The sequence below is a fragment of the Centruroides sculpturatus genome, unplaced genomic scaffold (assembly GCF_000671375.1).
Source record: "Centruroides sculpturatus isolate CEXI.00-Female unplaced genomic scaffold, Cexi_2.0 scaffold1614, whole genome shotgun sequence".
In the NCBI taxonomy this organism is placed as follows: domain Eukaryota; kingdom Metazoa; phylum Arthropoda; class Arachnida; order Scorpiones; family Buthidae; genus Centruroides; species Centruroides sculpturatus.
The window spans coordinates 35,648-61,158 of NW_019385753.1; the positions used below are offsets into that span (position 1 = coordinate 35,648).

Below are 25,511 nucleotides of genomic sequence, written 5' to 3' on the forward strand. Positions count from 1 at the left end.
TATTTAATATTTTATTTATTAATTTTTTTAATATTTTAAAGTAATTTTAGATGTATTTTTAACATTTTATTGCCTGCTTTAAGCACAGAAGTGAATGATGAATCGCACGTTTTAAACATTAAAAAAATGGAATTTAAATATTATTTTCACCACAGAACTAATTAAAAATTAAAAAATTAGAATGTAAAATGTTTATTTTAACTGAAATTTTAAAGAATTATTAATTTTTAGTACGGATAAGAACATAAAAATCGTCCGCATCACCCCATATCGATTTAAAAATATCTCGAGTTGAATGGCGAATTATTTTGTAGTAAAAATTAATTAATCATTATTAAAATCTGTTTAACATACACAATTACCATTATTTAAAGTAATTCCAATTAAAACCAACAAAATTAAGAAAGGTAATTAATTATAATCAACTTATAAAACGTAATTAAAAATGATAACAGCATCCTTTCTCTTTCATTTTTAAACATACGTTCGTTTAGGATTTTTAATAAGATAAAAAAAAAAAATACTTTTCTATAAGAAAAATAATAAATTCCTTTAAAATTTTTAAAGAATTTTTCGACTTTTAGATCGAAAAATTCCAATTTTCTCACGAGAAAACGGGCACAAGTTAATTAGCATCCTTGCATGTGAATGGTGCAGGAGATACGGGTCAATTGCAAATATGTTGCACAGTTGGCGGCAGAGTTGCCTCTATTACGTCACAACTCGGTTCCTTATCGACTTTAGATTTAAATTGGAAGAAAATAGAAGAGATAAGTTATTTAATTAAACAAAAATAAGCTGAATAAACTAACCACTACCCATTGTGCGGGTCGTGTTTGAACTCATCGAAACAAAACATGTCCTGCTTTAGTAACGACAGATATTGTTCTCTGACCTGTAACAATAGCTCTCTATACTAAAATAACTCTTTTATATAAATTATAAGGCTTATAAAATTAATTCTAAGCTGTATAATCAATCTTAGAAGCTAGAACTAACACTTATTTCTAAGTTTTAGAAGGTTAGTTCTATAGTAGAAGTGTAGAGAATTAATTCTCGAAGACATAAAACTACTATTCTGGTTTAAAAAATATATAGTAGAATAGCTCTATATTCTATAATAATAGATATATATAACAATTATTCAAGATTATAATCTAGAAAGGTCGATTTACCGGTCTATAATTGTTAGGATTCCAGTTTTAGAGGTTAGGAAGACCATTCTGGTATGGAGATTTTAAAAAAAAAATAACCCGAAAAAGAATTGTTTTTTGTCTCTACAATAATATTTCTAGATGTTAAGATAACAATTATATAATCTAGAACAATTTATAACGCAGAACGGGAGCAGGAAAGCATCCTTATCTTCCGCATCTCATCCGGATGCGGTGGATAAACGATGTTTTTCTATCGTCTCCATTAATTCGTTACAGTCAAACAGAACTTTTAAACAGGTTTTTTGAAGCGAGAACAATAAAAAAAAAGGAACAATTTCGACTTTATTTGTGGTCGGTCGAACGGTTTAAGAAAATATTTGACGTGTTGTTTAACGCAGCATTAGTCTTTAACTGGAAAAGGACGAATCAAAAATTGGAAAAGAAAATGTTTAATAGAAGAATGTACATCCGGAATTGCCAAGTAGTTTAAGTGAATCGGGTGACAGTTTTGGTGACGTCAAAGAAAAAGGGGGGGAGAGAAAATAACGTCGACAGTTTAGAATTATTTAAAGAATTTATCACAGTTTTCTTTTTCTTTTTTTTTCATTCTTTCCTATCGAATTTAATGGCGTCGGATGCCATTTAAATCAGTCGAATTAGTCTTCTCTTCTCATAATTGTGAGTTATTGTTAGCAATAAAGACTATTGTCTAGGGCATTTTGTTCCAGATAATGTTATTTATTTTGTTCTACACACAACTTTTGTCCTCTTTTTCTACTCGTAACGTTACTTTATCGATCTGTCTTTGATGTGTCTATGCTACGGCACTGTTCGTCTCGTTCGTCTGTACGTAAAGATCTAGAAGAATCTTATAGACCTTTTCTTTCTTAATTCTAATGATGAAAACTCTATCCTAGTTAACGGATAATCGAGTTTAGAAAGGTTTGATCTCTATTGGAAACCGATAAAGTTGTCAACTATTATATCAGATTGCTAGACTGATGGATATATTTCTTTCCTTTATACTTCGATTGGCAAACGTGTCAGCTGTTCTGGACATAGATTTTTTTTTTGTTTTTTGAATTTTTGGTTGAAAATTCTATCGCAAATCTTAAGATTTTTTGGCTTTTTTAACTTATATATATCGACTTAGACAACGTTCAAACCTTCCCTTCGATGCTACCGGATGATAAATGCCATCCGATTGGTCGAAAGTTAAGCATTAGACTGGAATTAACGGTTCCTAATGGCCAATTAACTTCTCGAATCTTATAATTTGACTATTGGCATTATGGGGTAAGTGCTGTGGTGTTGCCAGATGTAGGAGAAGCGAGTTTTTGCCCCCCCCCCGGAGACCGAGAAGAGGTGGATATTGGCCATCTGTTTTCGTTCTGCGTGTCCATTCTTCTGCAATAATTAATTTGTATCGGCTGAGAACTCGGTTAATTACATGAACTTGGTGCCATCTGCGCATTCCCAAGTAGATCGCCACTTCCTGAGCGAATCTTTAGAAGTTGTAGGGGCGGAGGGAAGGGGAGGAGATAGGAAAAAGGGCGAAATTCAAGCGTGAAGTAAAAAAGGAACCGCAAAACTGGATGGGGGGGAACCCACAATCGAATGGAGGCTTTTCTATCCCCAACCTCGGGGGTACTCTGTGTGATAGGGATGGTGTAAACTGGAGCGATGCTCGGGGAGGGGTGGAGATAAGGTGTAAAAAGCCAACGATTTCGACAAGAAAGCCTCCCAACTCTACACTTTTCGGGATCGAAAATGGTATTAAAAAGCGACCCCGGAGGGGTGGAAACGGTTAAGGTGGTGGGTGAATGGGTGGCCGTCTAGAAAGTCGAGTTTTCTTCCACAGCTTAAAGAAAAATATATATATATAAAAAAAAAAGGAGGAGAAGAAGAGATTCTTTTCAACTTTTGGGTTCTTTCAATAAAAATGTGAACTAGAAACCTACCGAGCATCAGATCATCTACCATTTACATTAGATCTTTATGCAGTCTGCGATAAAAATGTGCAGATTGCTCAATGGTTGCACCCAGATAACTGATGTTTGGTAAGTTTAGATACTTACCTTTTTATCTCCACCTCATCGAGCTGGACAGTAAATGTTTTCAGATGTGCTATAAAAAATATAATATTTGCGAATTAAGCTACAAAATTCCTTCAGTATCTATCTCTAAAAATCACTTTTCGACGACATCTTTTATCCTCACAAAAAAAAAGATCTCCAGCATCCAATCTCCAACGTCCATTCTCCAGCATCCAAGATTTGACAAAAGGAATGATGTAACCGGGTAAATAAGATGCAAGAATATATTATACAATTATTAATGCATGTTTAAAGTATTAAACAAATATGTGCTCTTAAATTAAGATAAAATTAACGAAATTGTTGGCTTAATTTTGTATACATTTTGGCCCTGTTGTAAAATCTGAATTTTAATCAATTCTCTTACGAAGTATGCTTAAAAATTCCTTTAATTTTGTAGGAAAATTTCGATTTTTAACGTCTTTTATAAAAGATATTTGTCGAAGGTTGAATATTTTTCGTCTTTTCTAACGGATTTTAAGTGATAGATTGCATCTTTGCTGCGTGACAAGTGGAAAAATCCTTAAGGCACCCGGATGTCCGAAGAGACCCGTCTCTTAACAGGAGGGATTGACATTTTCACATGGAAAGAAACAAATCAGACGGTTTAAGTTACAAAACCAGTCCACATCTGACTTCACTATTTTCGATTGATTGTTCCTGTAGCATGGTGGAACACCCAACAGAATATCAACTCGAGAAATTTGTCATCACACGTTCGATATGATGCTGCACTTTTCCTTCTTCCTCCTCTTCTCCCGTGCAATTTAATGTTTTAATTTCAATTTAAACACTTTTTTAGGCTACTTTAAGATCAAGAAATTTAATTTGAATGAAAGTTTTCCTTTTAAAAAAACCTCCCTTTCTTACACTAGCTACCAACTGGTCTTTTAGTATTATTGACTTTAAAATCACGAAGGATTTTATTTTACCTTTTCTTCTATAGAAATAAAACTTAAACTTTTCTATTTTAATTTAAACATCTAAAAAAACACATTCCTCTTTAACTTAACTCCATAATAATAATTATTTTTATAGAAAAAAATCCCTTTTATATGCTTAAAAATTGGACATTTTTAATGAAATGGCAGAAAAAAAAAAGAGAAGACGAAGCGATATTTGCCATCTTGAAATCGACTAAACGAAAAGTTTAATTATTCAGTGACGTCACCGTCCTCCACCCCAATTTGTTTGGCTGAGTGGCAGATCGCAGCCTAATCTGACACCAGAACTATTATTTTTCCATAAGGACTGTCTCGACCTTGCTCGACTGGGGAGTCGTCGATGACAAGGAAAAGGGGGGGATGGAAGGTGTAAGCAAGCAGTGTCTAGGGTCAGATCGATGCATCGATTAGTCTTTCCCAGTCTTTCCGGCTCTTCTTTCTCTATGTGATGTATGACCTTAATGACTATGCATGCAGACTCTTCAATGGTACTAATATATATTCCCAACAAACGTGACCCCCGCTATAGTGAAAAACCTCGCTATAGGGCTTGGATTTCTACACCACTTACAACGCACGGCTTATATATATATATCGAATGGCGGAAAGTCTTTAAATTAATTAAAGTCGTGTAGGATCTAAACCCTTTGAGTATGTTCTCGGAGATCTAAAGCCTCTTAAGAATTAATAAGATGTTCTCTTCTTCTAAGGCTCGTGAGCATATTTAAAAATTAAATAAGGTTCCTCGCAACCGGACAAACCCTATTTAAAATTAATTAGAAGTTGGGTAAGATGCAGAGATTTATTTATTTATTAATTAATTAATTAGAAACAAACGTAGATTGATAGTTTAGTTACGTGATTTTATCCTAGACAACGTTTAATTTGACAAATTGGCTTTCTGTCGATAAGCTCGACAGAAGTAGATAGAAGAGAAAAACCAACTCGGATTCAATCCCTCTAGTAAAATAGTTAAGGTCTCTCGAGATATCTATCATTAACTTCCTATTTCCGGTATCTGGAACACGTCATTTCCTATCGTGGACGAGTGGACCATCAATTCTTTTTCTCTTAACAATTAGTAGAGAATTTATTGTTTTATCTACTTATTTTTAATCGCTTTTTAAGCTAATTTTTTTTAATACTTTGTTTACCTGATGCTCTCTGCTCTCCAGCATCCTTGGCTTCGAATTTCTCATCCACCTACGTTCGCTCCAAATAACCTACCCCCAGCAACCGAAAATATGAACACCTAGCCCTATTTATAGACGTTTTATGTTATTAAGAGGAGGGAAATTTTCATAGAAAATGCTGTAAAAAAAAGAATAAATACTTTTCTTATTTACATATTTCTTATCTTTACAGAACTTAGAAAAATTCGCATTTCTTTTTTAATGTGATGCATGAAGTAGCATATATATAACGTCCCGTAGATCTGATAGGTGGTTTTTATCTTCGCAGGAGACTTGAAGAACGATACAGGAACTTCCCCTAAAGAATCAGAAGGACCCTTATCCTCCCACACGCCCCACAATCCCGACAAAGAAGTCGAACCCTCAACCCCTACGAAATTCCGTCCCTGGGGTCAGCTGCTAGGTGGAGTGAACCTACGTCAGCAGTACTCTACCCTGCCGTTGTCCACCAGGTCAAGGGTCAATAGATCACGAAGGCACGCCGCCGGTCTTTCGTCGTCTTCTCAATCCTCCGCAGAGGAGGACAATTCGGATGCTACCTTCACAGGATCGGAGCTCGCTCTGGCACGTGACAGCACTTTAGTCCTTCAAAATAGACGTAGGTGCTTTTCCCCCATTGCTGCATGCTGTTGTGATGTTTGTAGAATGTAATTTTCTTATCGACCGCGTAGTGCAAAAGTATCGAGAAATCGTATTAGCGGCAAGTTTCTAGTAAAAATAATTCCGAAATTCGTTTAAGAGAGAGACAATAAACAAAAGTGAAACTTCAAAGTCGCTTGGTTTTCTCTTTGCAAAGAGATGGACGCTCTCTCCTCTTAGTTGTGGTTGTCACAAAGACTCGACTGTCAACTTGTTTACCTTGGGGAGTGCTCGACACTATCGCTTGACTAATATTGTTCGCTAGGTCGATTTCCTAAACTCGTATTTTTGATATTTTGACAGCTTCGAATATTTTAGAAATATTCCTATTTTTTTTATAGTTCATATACAAGCGCAGAAAGAAAGAGAATTTTTATTGATATTCGCCGACGTTGCTTTGTTAAATTCCATCACTTTTTTTTATTTCTTTTCTATAAAAATTCTATTTTTTTAATCTATTTTTCTTTAATATTTTACCATCGTTTTTAAATTTTATTTTCGTTTTTAATAAACTTTCCTACTTTTGGGCTATATATGAAACCGACTAACTCTGCCAATTTGTCGTCATTATTTATATTAGACGAGCGCCACCTGAAATTTTTATAAAACCGAATAATAATAATAATAAATTATAATTTTAAAATCTAATTATCTTTCCGTATTAATATAATTTATGAAATTTAAAGATTTATTTATTAGATTAAAGGAATAATATTTTCATAACTGGTAATATTATTATTGACAGCCGGGTGGTCGAGGCGGTAAGGCGTCAACCTATTACCGCTTTGGGGCCTCATTACTCGGCCTCGCCCATTGCGGGCCTGGCAGAACCCACCGTGGGTACGAAAAGGGCCTTTTTCGTATCCATTTTGAATTCGGCCAGGCCTGTAATGAAGAACGAAACCTGACTTATCCGGTCGACCATCCCTTGATAAATTTCCGAGATTGTTCTTCCGGATTCCCCAAAGTCTAGTGTATTTTTAAAGTATTTTTAAGGTTTCGTTTTTAAAATAGATTAAAGTTTCAAATTTAAATCGATTTAACCAATAACAGATGATGATAAATTTAAAACAGCCAATCAGCGAACGTATCGGTTTAAAATTTCTCGCATTGATTACAGTTAAAATGAAAGATATTTATAGAAAATTGGAGAAATTTCTTGGTAATATCGGGAGGAATGTATTCTTTCTGATACAAAATCGTGAATATACAGCGTGTGTATATAAAAATTTAAAAACAAGAAGGAATATGGACAGATGGAAACGACAAATGATTTCCCAAACGTTTTATTCTAGCCATACAATAAACATTCTATTATCAACGATTTATTTGAAAGTTGTTGGGAAAAACAATGGCTCGACGGCGATTTTTTATCATCTATATTGCATTTCTGAAAGATTATCTTCGACTACTCGATTATTTCACTGTAAAATTTAATCCCCAGAAGTCTGCCTTTAAATTATGTAACTTATTTTTATATATTTTTGTATTTTTTTTTATATGAAATTTTCTTTTTTCTTTATTTTTTCTATTCAATTTTCCAATGATTTATAAAAAATAGTTTTAAGTCAAGTTTCCATAAATATATAAGAGGATTTTCTCTTCAGAAACACGATAGGATTGGCAGATGTTGTTTAAGTTTGTTATAACGTGTAATATTTGCACGTGTATCCACGTTGTTCTACCTTCTTATCGCCTATTCTAACCCATTTTTCTCTTCGAAAACCATCTTAAAACGTTACGTAAACTACCTAAATTATTAATTTTACTCGTTTTTACTGTAAAGTTACCAAAATTGTGCTTGGAAGTTGGGCATCTCCTAGAATGATTTCTTGGAAGATTCGTTGAATTTCTTGAAATTCTAAAGAAATTTTAGTAAATTTCGAATTATTGATCGTGTCTAGAGCTTGAGAAATGCTTAAATTTCGAGCCGACATTTGAAAAAATTCGGGCAAATAATTCTATAACGTCGACTCGCCACTTTCTTTAAACATAATTTTATTACAACTTGTAATAAGGAATATATCTATTTTTAGGCAGAAAAGTCATTTACCTGTCATATTTTTAGATATTTAATACTGTTAATGCCAGAAGTTCTGCATTTTGTCAAGCGTACGTTTAGCAGGAAACTCATGCTGCGAAGCAGTAAAATTAGCGATAGTGGTGCGAATGACGATGAGGATGATTCACCAACTAAAATGTGGATCGTAAAGAATTAAGATAACAATACACGTGACTGTTACAAATTATGATACGGCTTTCTCTATAGTTTAGATAATTTACTTTCTTTAAAATCTCTGTTTGAAAATGTAATATTTCTATATCATTTGTTAGATAATGTTCTTCACAGTTTGTGATTTTAAACTTGTGTTATCTTAATTTTATTATTAAAATTGTGATAATTTATCTAAGAAATGTTTAATCGATAAATATTTTAAATATTTTTAAAGTGAATATTTTAATTTATAGTTGTTTCCATGATTTAATCCTATATTAGGCTGTATTGCAATACGGGGTACTTCAGAGGAATCTTTCTTTAAAGCTATAAAATTTTATTTTGACGATGAGCAATGATGCAGCATTGCAGTATTTCGATAGAAAGCGCTTAAATTTAAGGTTATTTTATCATTAATTCGATTATATACTTCTATAATCTTATATTAATGAGTTTGTTTCAGTCAAACAATTTCGATCTATTCCGTAGATGGAACCAATACTGGTGAAAATCTAGAAGTATAGGAAATTGTAGGCAATCTGCCAAGTGCATTGGGTTCTGCAAGACGAGACTGTCACCATTTGACCCTTGCACTCTGCAATATGTAATTGTGTTCTGACTGAATGATGGATGGAATGGAGTCAATAGCAGTTTTCGAATGGCTAACGGAGCCAATAGCCAGTGGTCATTTCTACATAAACCCCATTCTCCGCGTAACAGATCATAAATGGGGTGGTCGCGTGACAGTTTCCTAGCGTGGACTTCACTCTATTTTCTTCAATTCTATTATTAAACATGAATCAACTAAACAGTTCGCTAATGTGCAACTTTCAACTTTGCTCTCACTCTTTCTCTTGCTAGAAATAATTTCTTAGTGTAAATGTTTGCGGTGATAAACGCGAGTAAATGACGTCCCCCGATTGTTTATGGACCGAGTTAAGTCTAAAGGTCAGAGGTTAGATGGTAGATATCGAGAATTTAAAGTTACTCGGACCCGGAGGTCAAAAGTGTTCGACAACGTGAAGGAATGTTACAAGTCGAAGTAAGTCGTATATTTTTATTTCTTCTATTCATAAATATGTTTTAATATGTGGAAAAAGTGATAAAGTATATTACGTAATGTATTCTTGGAAAGAAAAAAAAAAATGGAGAAAGTTTCGTAAATAGCTACTTTTCTTAGAGAAAAGGATGAGGAGAAACATCATTGGGGAATATCTCGTTACATAACGAAGAATGTAAATGTAAAGAATCCAAAACACGAAAGAAGAAATCAGAGATTTGCACGGTTCCTTCTCTTCATCTTTATCTACATGCATACTACACTATTTTTACATAAGAATGCCGATAATGCCACTACCTAACGAGTAGCTTAGCTTGTACATCTTCTAGTAACTGATGGAGTGTGTAAAGCCTTTGCGGCATTCATCAAGATGCACACGAATCAAAGAATATATATCTAAAAATATATATAAAAATTTTAAGGTTCAGACGTATGTAGCAACGTGATTCGTATAGTAAAGTCGATAGAAGAATAGAAAACTGTATAAGTTTTGTAAACAAGCCATAATCTTACTCTACGATGGCAATTGTATTCAGATATTCCTTAGAGATTCGGTCATAACCCCTTTCGATTCGAATGTAAAGCAAAAATTTTGTTTGATAAAAAACAGTAAAAAAGAAAGAAAAAAACAATGTAGAGTTCGGTTGATGTTATTAATAAAAGTGACTAGATTCTTCCTCGAGTCAAAAAGTGATTTTTCCAATTGATATTCTGCAAGATATTTGCTTTTATCATTAAAAATTTAATTTCTAATTAGTGGAAAATGTGTAATTATATATTCCTTATTACTTTTTTACATGAAAAAATGTGATTTTTTTTAAATATTTGATTTATTTTAATGACGTTTCTTGAAAGAAAACGTTTTTAAGTTAATTGTTTTGTTGATTTTTCTTACGATATTTACGTTTAATCGAGAAGTTCTCTGATGGAAAAAATAAAAATAAAAAAAAGGGAATTGCTTCAAATTTTAGGATTTCTAAGGTTTATTTTTAATTGTGTTTGTCGTCTCGACTTTATTTATGATGTTTTTGTAAGATTTTTCTTTTTTAGCATCACTTCTTTAACTGATATTATCTTTAGTTTGTTTGTACTTTGATTGCAAACACGAGAAGCGTTATGAAGCAGAGAGAATGTGTTAAGACACTTGTCTTCCAGGCATTAATGATGCTGGCGAGGAGAATTTTTGAATATGAATCATTGTAATTCTAGAATTATTACAAGAAAAACGACTTAATAGAATCGAAGAGTAAATTTATATTTGAAAGATAGTAGATTCATATAGAAACTCGTATAAGAACGGAAGTGTTTCTCATAAGGAACGAAGAGTTAAAGAAGAGCAAGAGCAACTAAATGATGTGAATGATTCGATGAGGAAGAGGAATATCTATCAAAATAAATAATGCGAAAAAAAACGATAAAAATCGTAAGAAAATAGAGAAATAACGATATCCGAATTGTCCGCAATTAATCAAATTGTTAGAAAAGTTAAGAGAAATTGTTTCTCCTTCATTCCTTGAGAAAATTAAATTGCTCGTCGGCATCCTTTTCTTCTGATTAAGCTAATCCGAAACTACTTTGGTACTTGTTTGTCTTTGCCCTTCAGGAGGGAAGGCCACACGTTGTTGACACATCTCTGGACACCTCACACTAATCATGTCGACTCCCACTAAGAAAAGAACCAGACTTTAGTTAATTTGCACTTTAATCCACTTAGTTATGACTAAGTGAAAAGAGTAGAAAGATAGTCAAAGCGCATAAAAATCTATGGAGAATAGTTAACCAACGGAGACCAGACAAGCGTACTCTCTCTTGAAAAATACATTTTTACGATTATTATAACGAAGGAAAAACATAATTTGCCCTCAGAATAACGCTTTTTAACTTATTAAAACGTTAAATAAAGTTTTGATTACCGCACTTAAGCTGAGAATAACAAAGCCGAGACTACTCGAATACAGAAGAGAATTTTGACGAAAACATTAATTATTTTGATTAAAAATTAACCTTAGGTCGTACAAAGTTTTGATACGATGACTTTACTCAACAAGAGGTACTCCTGGAGCACTTAAGCGAAGAGGAAATGTAGATTGTTGAAAGACCGCAAAAGACGTAGCCCCAGGAACTACACGTTGATTAAACATGTTACTAAATTCTTGGCAAAGTAGGACGTGTGCAATGTGACACTCGACAATCGAGTGTCCCGTTTGCACCCGGTTTGCAAGGTAGAATGGTTGGAAGGGACACCGTCTGGAAGTAATTGCTGTGTTCTAAAAGTGATAGAAAACTACGGTCCAATGGGACCGTACGTGACTAAGCACCTTTCATTAAAATGACGAGGGAAATATCAAAAGATTGTCATGTGACTGACAAAAGTGGAGCTCTGCAGAGTGCCACTCGATGCAGTAATCCACCGAGTTATCCCGAAAATAGGTATAACAAAAAGGCGAGATATCACGTATCAACTCAATTTTTACTTTCTTTCTTTCTCTTCCTCTCTAAACTACCTTCTTTCTCTGTTTCTAGACGTCCTCTAGTTAAATCTATAGCAAAACTATTAAGATACACCCTTAGATTTAATGCGTTTTTTTCGTATAGATACGAGAATAGCCAATAAAATTACTAGAGATAACATAAATTGAATTCGATATAATTAATTAAATTTACATACATTTAAAAAATATCTAAGTTATATATATTTAGATAAATCTTAGAAATTGCAGACAGACATTTTTCTATAACATTAAATTATGATGTAGATCACTACTCGGCTTCTACTACATTAGAACAAAGTGCTCTGATGTAAACGGAGGAGGTAGATTGTTAGGGGGTGGAAAATAACGATATTTTAAATTCTGTTCTATCGAAATGTAAATAGAGGGAGTGGACGTATTGAAAAAAAACTCTCCCCCCTCTAATATTATTTATTCGATCTTCTAGAAACAAAACTGGTGCCATTACCGTGTTGACATTGTCAAGAGGAGGAGGAGGAGGAGAAAGACTAAGCAAACGAAAATAAGCCGCACGTCTCGGTTTTTTAAAGCTATCTCGTCATATATATACATATGTATACTCTTAGCATACCCAATCACGTGATCTCGAAAGAGGAACCCAATTTCCGGATGAAGATTGAAACCGTGTTTTCGCCTTTTAGTCTTTTCTGGTTGGTGATCCATGTTGAGATTCATTACTCTTTTCTTCTTCTCTTCCACCCCCGTTCCACTTTTCGCCCCGTGTTACCGGGACCCGCTTACCCTATCGAGCTGTCCTTATTTGTTATTCATGACCTTCTCTCGACATCCGAGTCGACATTGTGCTTCCAGAAAGATTAGCCCCTATCAATGTTAGTCACGTGGCTCTTCTGGGCCAACTTGTTGATGTCATCCTCTTTTTTCGGGCAACTAATTTTCATATCGTATAATTGATGGCAGTTACGTATTTGGCTGCAAAATTTTCAACTAAAAACGTCTAGAAGATGGCTGACTAATAATTTTTTTAGGAGTTAAAGTCATTTCCACATCCCCAGAAAATGTATATCTAAAAATATTTCACTCTATAGTACAGTAAATAATTAAAAAAAATTATAATGTTTAGAAGGTTTAAGTAGAAAAAATATTGTATTTAAAGGTGTTTTTAACCTAAAAATAGGTTTAGAAGTAGATAGAAATGAAGAAAATCAGTAAAACAACTGGTATAAACATTACTAGTCCACTGCAATTTAAAAACGATAAACATTTCAAATTTTTAACCAATCACTGTTAGAATAAATATGTTTCAACCAATCACCGTTAATCTTTTAAAAAAATCTACTATATATCTCGGAGAACCGCCGATAAAGATATTATTATTATTTTTATTATTATTATGAATTTTAAATTTTTAAATTAATTTTTTTTTAATGTTTAAAAAAAGAAAATTATTTTTTAAAAAATAGTTTTACTTCTTGTACACTTCTTTAAGTTGATTTATTACATTCATTTACGTGTAGAAAAATATATAAAATAACTTTTAAGGATAGTCAAAGAATGGATAAGAGATTATACGTGTTTGAATAGGAAAACTTGAAAGAGGAAAAGGAAAAAAAAAACCTGCTAATTACCTAAAAATACAAAAATTAAAAGAAGAAAATGGCAACATCTTAAAAATCAGTTTTGAATTAAGAAAAGATGCTCCATTAGTTAGAAGGGAGGAAAATGTTTTCACCTTTATAGAGTGTTAGAAATAACGATTTATGTTCTGCTGCTAGTCTTTGTTAACCAAAAGAGGGTATTATACCGTGAAAAATGAACGTACATCATTCAAAAATAGAAGAAAAAAAAAAGAAATTATAATAACCGAGGTAATAAAGTAACACACTCTTTCATGCCAGTTTTTTTTTCTTATTTTTTAAATTATTTTGCTGAATTTTTAATCACTGTAGTAGTTGTTGTTGTTGCTGTAGTTGTAGGTGTGTAGTAGTAGTAGTAGTAGTAGTTAAGCTCGCAATTTTCAAAAATGGCAAAGCTAAACGAGAAGAAAACCCCCCTCTAATCATCGATTGATTACTTCTAGAAACGTGTTACACTGTAGCTGCATTGGCAAAATCCAGGCCCGAGGTAATGACTGGGATAATTTAATATATCGGTTGAAACTAGCAAACAATGAAAGCCAACCACTTCCATTTTTTTTGTATTTTTTTTTTTTTAAAGAACGTAAACAGCATTCGTTGTAAATGTTATCCTCTGCCATTAACAATGTCATTTGTTGTGCTTATCTCTAAAAATAACGGCGAATTATAACAAGCGTGCTAAAAACACCGAATACCTCCGGAATGTAAATATTTAGTAGGATCCTACTAAAAAGTATACCTAAACGGGGGATAATTTAACAAATGGTGTGGCTACGGTGTAGCTTCACGTTTAAGGCAATTTTATATTAATAAATAAAGTGTTTGTAAAAGAAAAAAGACGAAGCTTTAAGTAAACTTGGATTTAGAAGATTTTTTAGGGGGATTGTTTTCCCGTGTTATGTATGCAAGAAGTGTTTTTTTTTTTTTCTCAGTTCTTTATAGTGTTGATGGGGATCGACTTTTTACTCGTTTCAACGACTGTTCGATGTGTAAATAAAACAGAAGAAGATCTATTTAAAGAGGAGAAACTCCCAAGTTAAATACTTTTTACATCCGATAACAATTCTTTTACTTTATTTTTTTTTCTAAATCTCCTCCTAACAAAAGGACGTATTTTAATTCATTCTTTTCTTTAGTTTTTAAGTAAAACTATGACTAGAAAATTCGAATTTCCTTAAGTAAATTACAATCAATTCTTTGATAGTTTAGTATTGTTACAATTTATCAAAACTCGAACGAATCTTACACACCTTTTAAAATATACAAAATGGAGACTTTCAAAGCGATTTATCAAGGTAATAGAAGAAAAACAAAATAAATTATTTAAAAGTATAAAGCTTTATAGTGTTACTCAACGGGGTTATTATTTATTTAAAAAAGATTTCCAACTTGAAAAATTCGAATAGAGAGAAGACGTATTTTTGAATTATGATAATTTAGTGGCCATGAGAAAAACAAATGTTGCAGGATTAAAGGAGACTTAATTTGCCAATGAATTGCAAACAAACGATGGCAGAAAAGCCATTAGTTGATCTGTAATTACGTCATTTAAATTCGACTCCCGACAGTTGAAGATAAGTGACGCAAATATGTCCGATCCTCTTATCTGACGTGCTGTGCCAATGCCAGTATGCTGATTGAATTCTGTACAGGAGAAAGGGATGAAAAAAAAAAAAAAAAACTCAAAAGCTCTTCTTCGAGATTCCATGCCACGCTTCATATTTTCTTAGGTTTCTGTTTTCTGCACTTGTGGGGTTTGTTCGACCTTAAAACCCTTTACTGTTCTGTACTTCTCTTCTACGAAACTAGAAGAGAATTGGAGGACACTGAAGAATGTTATAGCTTGTTTGTAGCTTAAATTCGACTGTGAATTTGAAACTATACGCGGCAACAAACTATCCACAGCCTACCGAAGAAGGAAACAGGCTTTACTTATAGTAAAAAAAAAAGTGCTTCTTTGAATACGTAAATATACGTAAACAAGCTTAGATAAAGGCTATTTTCACTTCCAAAGCAGCAATTTAATATCGAAACGAACTTAAATAAGATCAACATCTACAGTAAAGGTAATTAAATTGGTCTGGATGATTCCAGAAAATGTCAAGTTGTGTGGTTTATCATATAACGTTGCATTCATAAGATCGCCATTAGTAAGCAATTCTTAAATGACGAAATTGGCATTTATAATTTATTTTCTCGACATTTACTTGTAAAATTTATAACAGAATAGTATTTTTCTGCAAAACGATGATGCCATAGGCGTTCTTTGATCAAGTGTCTTCTTTCAAATGTGCGTTGCTTGGCAACCGTTCTCACCACATTCCGCGCTGGTCACATGGTGTGTGTGTGTGTGTGTGTGTGTGTGTGTCTTTCCTCCCCTACCCGACTTTTTTCTTGTGTGAAGTAGATGAGCGGCTATCTGTTCGCTCGTCACGTCCTACTCCGCTCTCGCTCGCTGAAAGTTCTAGATAAGGGGGGAAAGGAGAGAATTGTTGCAGCTTTGGGTCTATTCGAGCATATGTATGGGCATAATCTATCGGAGGCAGGAAAAATCTCGATGCGCTTGTTAAGTGCATTCCCTTATATTTCCAACACTTCAATTGCGGTTTGCATTCCATCTTAAATGAAATTTATCACCCTGAAGATACGGCAATTTTTATATAAGCACGTGAGAAAATTCGTTTTGTTGCTCTTGTATCACTTCGGGAATGTACAGATTTCTTTTTCGTTACTTAAAAAAAAAAATATAAAATAAACTGGCGTCGCGAAGGGGAGGGGGAAAATTACGAGTCGTTCACGTGACCGTGACGTCGGCGGTGTGAATGAAGTGGGGTAGAGCCGCCTACGCGCGCCTGGCCGCTAGAGGGAGCCACGAGAAGTAGGTGCAGCAATATGATCAGAAGACGACGTATTTATTGCTGAACAGTCTGTAGTTTCAGCTACTCGTGCTTGCGGTAAGTCTCTAGCTTCTTACACACCGAATCTGCTTTTGTGACGTCATTAAACGCCACACCGTTTCCCTCCCCAATATCAAAATATTTCATTTCGGGTTGTAAAATTGGAAATCGCTGCCGGCTCGTGACCCTGTCGACCTCCCACCCACCATCCAGGTTATGTGACAATTCTCACTAATGACTCGACAATTGGTAAGCCATATTTCTTACATCTTCTTAAATTTTTATGACGTTTCTTAACGTTAAAACGGGTGGAGGGTTTATATATCTTACACCTATTTAAGTCTTGGCATTTAGTTTATTTAGAGCAGAAACGGTCTCATTAATGAGAGGAAGTGTAACCTTTAACCCATTAACTTGGTTAATGACACGCGAGTGGGTGGGTCAACGACATCCAACACACACACAGATTTAGATGGAAGAAGGTAGGACGAATCCAGTATTTCTTATCTCGTACCCTCAGAAACAATTCTTCACCAAAGAAAAACAATCACGCGGGTCTAATAACGTGACATCCGAGTAGTTTTTGGCTAGAGGGAGCACGTGGCCAAAATCCATCCATTCCTCCCGTAAAGGACACTGTCCACTTTAACAATCGGCATCACCCTCTTGGTTTCGAGTTACACCAGGTATCGTTTTACAGCAACAACCTCTTAAGTCTGCCAACTTTAATTTGGAAGTTGTAAAATCTTCACGATGCGGAGGGTAGATATCGGAATACATAACAAAAAAAGAAAAGGAAGAAGAAGAAGAAAAAAAAAAGAAAAATGGGGAAGAAGAAAAGCATTTTGGGAATTGTGGGAGATTTTCTCATTACATTTTCTGCGCAATTGATCCCACTGGGATTTCCTGAGGTTGTAGCAAGCTGGGGTGAGTGAAAGATAGTTTTCTGCTATCTGACAGCTACATCCTTTACTCCACTTCCTCCCACAGGAGCTAGAAAAGACCATCACTCCGAAAATTTCTGTTGACTTTTACATTTATAAAATAATATATCATCCGTTTATTTAACTTGTGTGTGCCATGAATAATAATCGGAGAATTTAGAGATTTTTGATAACTTTTTCTTTGAAAAATATCGCATTGCTTAATGCTAGACGTGATTGATAGCCTACACTTTCAATTATCGCATCGAGAAAATGATAAGCAGAATATCCAAATTCTTCAAAATGCATTTTTAAATTTTTATAGAATATATTTTCTCTCTTCTTCTTCTTCTTCTTCTTCCTTTTTTTTCCTTTATTCTTTCTATCGACGTCTTCCACGCCAAGAGGCTCCTAATTACAGAGTGTTTTTTTTTTTACACTTTTCTCGACAGAAACGATTAAAAATTTTATTGAATTTTGTAAAAATGTCTATTAAATCCTACTTAATTCTTTAACTTTCGACAAATAGGACGAACTTTTCTAGATTTTCCAAGAAGAGTAGCTCCTATATCTAAGTATTACTAACCTACAGTAATCTCTGTATAAAGCGCACCCATACATTATGCACTTATATACATACCCGCACTCAGGCACAGAGTTATATGTGTATATACTACCAAGCAATTTTAAAGGCACGTATAGTCAATCTAGTACGGTACAGTACATCGATGCATCGCCAATTTGTAATTCTATAAGCCTGTATATTACCTATTTATACGATGTTATATTACCCACTTACCTATTTTCACATCTACAGGTCCATTTTGGCATCTGTGCACTCGTGTATTATCAATCAATTTGTATTTTGAGCACTTATACACTTACCTATGTTATTGAGCACTTATAGAGCTATGTTATCTCTCTATGCATCGTTAATTCTTGCTCATTTATGCATTAAGTTAACATTAATTAATTAATTAAAGTTATGTTTTCAATAATCTTAATTTTATTCGTTCTTTTTTTCGAAAAATTGCGATTAGAAATGACGAAAAAAGGGTGTTACTTCGGTGTTAATGGATGACTTCGTTAAGTTTCTTTTTAATACAAAATTGGAGGGTTTTTTTGGAAAATAATTCATTATCTTTTTATCTAATGATATAAAATAAATTTAAAAAATGGACTTTTCTAAGCGTATTTCTCATTTCATAACTTGATTATTATTTTTTTTAATGGAAATATTCACGACTTTATTGAAAAATATTTATAAAATTCGATTTAAAAATCATCAGGTTTATCAAAACAAATTAAAAAATAGCTTGTGAGAATTCTTAGATTTTTAAAAAAAGAATTTAAATACTCTCTGAAGAATATTCTCTAAAGGTTATCCTCTAAGGAATATTCTCTAAGGGATATTCTGTAAATTAATTCTCTAAAGGATACGTTATGTGAAATTTAAAAAAATAATTTCTACAATATAAATATCTTTAAAATAATTTCTAACGGAAAAATATTGACAGTTTTTGAATGTAAAATCACCGACACGAAACTGATTTTTGTGATTTATTCGTCCAAGAATTTGCATTTTTTTGAAATTTTCTTTTATGGAGAAATTTCTCAATCCAATTAATAAAATTTTGAGAAATTTTTTAATAAATTCGATCGTTAAATAAAGTATTTTTTTGTCTTTTTTGAAGATTTCGTTTGAAAATTCTTTCCCAATTGAATTTCTTTTATTTATTAATTGAATCAAATTGTTAAAGCGAACATCCATATTGTCTTCGATTTATCTTTTCTCTCTTTTATCTTAATCTTTAGAGTGGGGATTTCAGTCATTTCTGTTAGGGGAGAGACTAAAATCTGTCGAGAAAATAAACCCATTATGATCTTATGTTGTAACATCTTTAAAGAATGAGGCACTCGTCCTCCCTCTTATCTATTTTCCTCTTCTTCTACACCGATCTTTTATAATTTTAGATACTCGAACAATTTAAATTTTATCTTATGAGCTTCTTTACATCGTTTTAAAGCTTCGAGAAGTATTTTATATAATTTTAATGTTGCTCATCTCGTGTATTTTCTATATATTGTCTTCTTATATACACACTTACTTGTATGTAGGTGATTAATGCACTTCTCGTATTATTACTTATCCATTTATACATTTAACATACATTATACATTGCTACTTCTAATGAAGTTATGACTTATTTATATACATTTCTTGTACACAAAACATAATTTATACACAAGTAAACCTTATATATATATATATATATTTCTTTCTCTTATACCCGGTAGAAGATTGAAAACAACCGCTTCAATCCATAAATCCTTCATCGCCGCCTCAAAAAATTGCAATATTTAAGCGAAATTAATACGAAAAATTGATAATAAAGGTGTATAAAATGTATTATTCTATCGTACTATAATTATGTAAATGTAGAAAACGTAAAGGGGGGTTGGATTTTAATCAGTCTTTCTTTTGATATCCATCAAGTGATCCGGTCGACAAGTAGAAAGACAGGTGATGGGAGTGCATCGTTTGTGTTAGATGCGAGGTGACAGTATGACAGTTAACCTTTCGCATTAGTATCGAGCTCGTTTGTTCCAGCTGCAAAGATGCGATCACGATTAGATAGTTGGGTTAGCGTGAAGAAGGGTGGAGTCCACATCTCTAGTCACAATTCCGTCCCGTCTAACCCCTTAAAACTATAATTATATCCTTTGATCTAACGACCGGTTTCTCTCCAACAGTTCGCACTTCCGTAGAAGCTTTTTCTAAAGAAGATAATCATCGACCCTTTAAGAGTGGCACATTAATTAATTTACAATATCCTGTATAGTGCTTAAAACAATTCGAGCTTAAAGTAATCAGTAAGAGAAAGAGTTAAAAAAAAAAAAAAAAAGGAGGGATTTGAAAGCAATTTCTTAGATGCTAAATTTATTAAGTCGATTTTCTAATAAAATAAAATAAAAAAAAAATACTGCGCTTTTTTTCCATGTAAAAAAATTCAATCAGTTGAGTAAAAAAGCATTTAAAAAGAGAGGGGGGAAATACATTTTCATCAATATGTATTGGATGTAATTTGACTGAAATTTTCCTTCTACGCTTCATTTACTTATTGTACTTTGATCGTCTTCTTTTCTTCCAAGTGGAACATCATCTCGAGTTACCTTCTTTTTGCAAAATAAACAAAAAAAAAAAAAAAAAAAAAAAAGGAATTGGCAGTGTGTTAAAGACCTCTTCATTGTCAGTAAAGTTTTTAATCATTCTGCACAATTTCTTCTCAACAAACTCTAATGTGATGCTTTTTATTTTAAACTTACAGAGGATTAACCATTGCCTGAAATTACCCGAGACCGTTTATAGAAAGTATTTCTTCTTTCTAAAACTTTCATTAAGCTTAAGAGAAATTATTAATTTCGCATTAGTCCGTCGACTCGTGTGTGTGTGTGTCTGTGTGTGTGTGTGTGTATGTGTGTCTGTGTGTAGGCGCGCGAGCGTTCACGTGTTTTTTGGTGATTTATTTTTTAATGTAAAGTCGGCAAATTTAAGCAATGTCATTCGACTTTCCCCACGCGAAAAGACGTTAAATTTTGGTGTTTTTCTTCCGTTTTTTTCTCTTTTTTTTCCTCCAAAAAACATCGAAGGATTATCTGAGAAACTCTATTAAAATATATATAAATTTATAGAAATTTCTACTAATAAATAATTAATTTTATCTCAAGAAATTATAGAGTTATTTAAAAGATTATTTTAATAAATAATTTATTTTTAAAAATGAATTTTTCTAGCAATCGATCACGTTAAGAAAATTACGCATCTTGAAAATTTGATCCGTTCTTTAAGACAAAAAAAAAAAACGAAAAATATCGGCAATTTTAATATTAAAACACGTTTAAATATAGAAAAACAATCAAGAAATTCTCAAAAGTTGCTACCTTTTATCAATAGTTTCTTTTTTTTTTTTTAACAATGATCAACTATTTAGGCCATTCACAAATTGATTAAGTCTATCCTCTTACATCAACATTTTCCAATAATCTTCGGGTTTCTTTAGAAGAAAAAATTAAATAAAAATAATAATAAAATGATTAAATCAATTTATACATTGTTTATGCTCTTGTATATAGGTAATTACATTAGGAAGTCAATGGATTTTCTTTATTTAAATTTCACTAAAAATTTTATTCTTAATAAATGTCAGGATGCTGCTAATCTTTTTTGATATTGGCAATTTTCTGCCAGGTTTTTAATGGTTTACCACTTGAATATTTTTGATAAAATTCATTAATTTATTCCGTTTTTTTTTCCCTCCTCTTCCTTGTTGTTAAAATTTATATGAAGAATTTTCCCGTTTTAATTGAACCAAGAATTTGCATTTTTTTGAAATTTTCTTTTATGGAGAAATTTCTCAATCCAATTAATAAAATTTTGAGAAATTTTTTAATAAATTCGATCGTTAAATAAAGTATTTTTTTGTCTTTTTTGAAGATTTCGTTTGAAAATTCTTTCCCAATTGAATTTCTTTTATTTATTAATTGAATCAAATTGTTAAAGCGAACATCCATATTGTCTTCGATTTATCTTTTCTCTCTTTTATCTTAATCTTTAGAGTGGGGATTTCAGTCATTTCTGTTAGGGGAGAGACTAAAATCTGTCGAGAAAATAAACCCATTATGATCTTATGTTGTAACATCTTTAAAGAATGAGGCACTCGTTCTCCCTCTTATCTATTTTCCTCTTCTTCTACACCGATCTTTTATAATTTTAGATACTCGAACAATTTAAATTTTATCTTATGAGCTTCTTTACATCGTTTTAAAGCTTCGAGAAGTATTTTATATAATTTTAATGTTGCTCATCTGTATATTATCTCGTATATTGTCTTCTTATATACACACTTACTTGTATGTAGGTGATTAATGCACTTCTCGTATTATTACTTATCCATTTATACATTTAACATACATTATACATTGCTACTTCTAATGAAGTTATGACTTATTTATATACATTTCTTGTACACAAAACATAATTTATACATAAGTAAACCTTATATATATATATATATATTTCTTTCTCTTATACCCGGTAGAAGATTGAAAACAACCGCTTCAATCCATAAATCCTTCATCGCCGCCTCAAAAAATTGCAATATTTAAGCGAAATTAATACGAAAAATTGATAATAAAGGTGTATAAAATGTATTATTCTATCGTACTATAATTATGTAAATGTAGAAAACGGAAAGGGGNCATAGAGAAATGTGAAGATTTCCCACACCAGAAAGTCGAAAGAGCATTTTGAAAACGATAGAGTATTAAGAAGGAGCCGAGCATAATTACAAGTTCGATACTTTCTTATCGACGGATGCTATCTGAGAATAAAATCTAACTAGTGGCATTATTTAGTAATGTTTAGATAATTACTAGCTTAATGCTTTTCGTTTCCACTTTGCACTTAAAAGACAATCAAATTTATCAAAATCGATCGCGGGGGATTTATTTTCGTGACTTTATGAGAATGTCGAATAAGCGGATTTTATGGAAAAATCATTTCTATTTAACGCAAGAATGAATTTTCGTTCTGGTGGTAAGATCAGATTAACAATGAAACTATAACCCTTCTTTGGGGACTTCTCACACTTTCTTCTACTTTCTATGTGGTCACTCCGTCTCTCCATGGAATTAAGTAGTAAAGACAATTACATAGATAATATTTGGAACAATGTCAGAGGTTTTGGAGGACGAAATGGAATTGTTAGAGGTTTTTAGTATATAAATGCTATCAATTTTAATAGATATTAACGATATTTTAAACATAAATTAAATTTAAATATAATATTTTATAATTCGATTTATATTTTTATACTTTGAAAAGGTTAAAGGTCAAATTTAAATAGTTAAAATTTTTCTCGATATTTTGACATTTTTACAGTAAAATTTCTTTTGTTTTTTGGCATTTTTTAAATTCTTTTATAACTTTTAAAACTAAAATTATGCTAATTAATTGATAAATTTTAGTTTGTTTAATGTTTTATTTAATGATTAAACACAATTTTGTATCAATTAAATTGAAGCCTCTAAAGATTGTTTGCCATAGAAACTGCATAAAAATTTATCTTTCGTTTATGATAACTTTAATTAAAATAAATTTAATTATATTTTAATAGAGATTTTTACTTAAATATTTACAAATACATACTTTTTATAAAGATGTTAAATTATTATGAATTATATAATCTTGTTTCTAACCACTTGTGAGTTTGAAGAGTCAATTAATTCTAGGAATTACAATATAATTAGTGAAATTAATTTTGATCTTCCGCTTAAATTGATTTCTTAGAATGTCTTTCTATGATTCTATCCGAACAATAATCACGAAAACATTTATCTTCCTTTATTTGTTAAGAAGCATTTTCATTCAGGAAGTCTGAAAACGAGAGAAGCCCTTCAAAAAAAAAGAAAAAAAAATCTATAAAAATCTTCAGAGGTTGTCCACCCCAATTTTGACAGACGTGCAAACTTTAAATACATCCAAAACCTTTTTTTTCCCCAAAAAAGTGTAATAAAACTTTAATAAAACGCAGTATGTATGAAAATTTAAAAGTAGTAAAATCGTACAGGTTAAAAGAGAATTTCTCTCTCTTTCTTTTTTATTTAAGTCCAGCAGACACTTGAAAATAGCGCGAGCTAAATTTAGAATCAAAATTTCATAAGCATAGTCCACCCTCTCAACGCTTTTTACCCCTTTCCGTTTCGAGATTCTCTAATACTAAATATAACTTACTTCACTAGTACTGTAGTAGAAGCTAAAGAAAAGATGACAAAATCAGGAACCAAGCCAGATTCTCCCTTAATTAGTTCTCGGTTTGGAACTCTTCCCGGACACCAAATGACATTCATAATGTAAAAAGAAAAACGTCGTTCCGTTTTCGAAGTCCACCCTCGACTCGATTCTAAAAAGTACGATTTAAATGGCGTGTATTGTTTCCTATAGAGAATATTGCATCTTCCGCATCACTCGTCGAAGGAGTAGCATCCCATCTGAACATTATCAGAAAACGCTAATAAAAAACGATTGTGTCGACTCGTTTCTTTGTTTAGAAAGGTTGTAAACAAAGAGGTAAACAGGTACGATTCAGCTTTATAACTAATATAAATAATTGTACATTAAATGGAAGAGATTAACTTCTGCTCTGCAAGTCTTCCATTATGATCATAATCATATTACCATATATTGCAATGCTAAATTAAAATACCCAGTGGGATATTACAAACTCATATATTCTATTGTTTGACAGGTTGAGGTCTACGTTGCTTTGGACAGCACAGATTAACCGGATTTGTAGACACTAATCCGCATTTGATTATTAAAACTGGTGTAGTTGCTGGTTAACGTATGCATTACTCGTTTCTAATGATTGGACCATTCGGTTACATGTTAAGATTGGATTCCTGCCGTCAAATGATATGAAGAGTAATGAAATAATTTCATTAACAACCATTCAGTCTTGTTACAACAGAATCTAATGTTAGAATTCAACTCGCAAACTAAAATTATAACATTCCATAACTCCATTTTCAACGTTTTTATATTATAATAACGACACTTTTCATAAACGTTAACTCTCTCTGGATAATTTCCAACCATTTTTATACCAATCTTAAAATATCTAAATCCAAAATTCCTTACAGAAAAGTGTTGACGTGATCTTTCTTTAACTTTTCTTTCTCTTTATATAACCGATAACGTGTATAAAACTATCAAAGATATATTAATCTAGATTTATTTACAAGCAAGAAATTTCATATATATATGAAGGGTATTTTGCTTTTTGAATTCTCCTTTCCATCAACTGGATAAGATAAATCGAAAACGTGACACCAAATGGTTGTGCAACAGCCAGAACCATATTAAGAACCAAAGTAAATTATGGCTTTATATATATGTGTGTGTGCTGTGATCGTTTAATATCTTTTGAACACAAAAAGAAATATATATATAATACATCGAAATTAAATTTTCGTAGGTGTCAAATCTAATAACTGTAGTCATTAGTTAGAATCGTTACATATAAATTACTTCAAAATTTCTTTATCGATAAAGAAATTGGCGTGTAACTAATGCTACAATTCGACTAATTTTTCTTTTGAGAATAGAATACTCTCTCAATTATCTGATAAAAATGAAGTTTTACATTTTAAATCATTCTTTAATTATTTTCTTCTTTTGTCTTTATCAAGATTGTTCTTTATTTTCTTAATATTATTAAATT

At 32.1% G+C, this 25,511-nt stretch overlaps 1 protein-coding gene across 1 annotated transcript in view; it reads left to right on the top strand.

Moving 5' to 3' along the window:
* The window catches only part of LOC111641793, a 46,432-nt gene that overhangs the window by 17,779 nt on the left and 3,142 nt on the right, over positions 1-25,511 (top strand). The window contains exon 2 of the mRNA XM_023388023.1: positions 5,659-5,988. Within this exon, the coding sequence (XP_023243791.1) occupies positions 5,659-5,988 (330 nt within the window). The remainder of the gene's footprint in view (positions 1-5,658; positions 5,989-25,511) is intronic.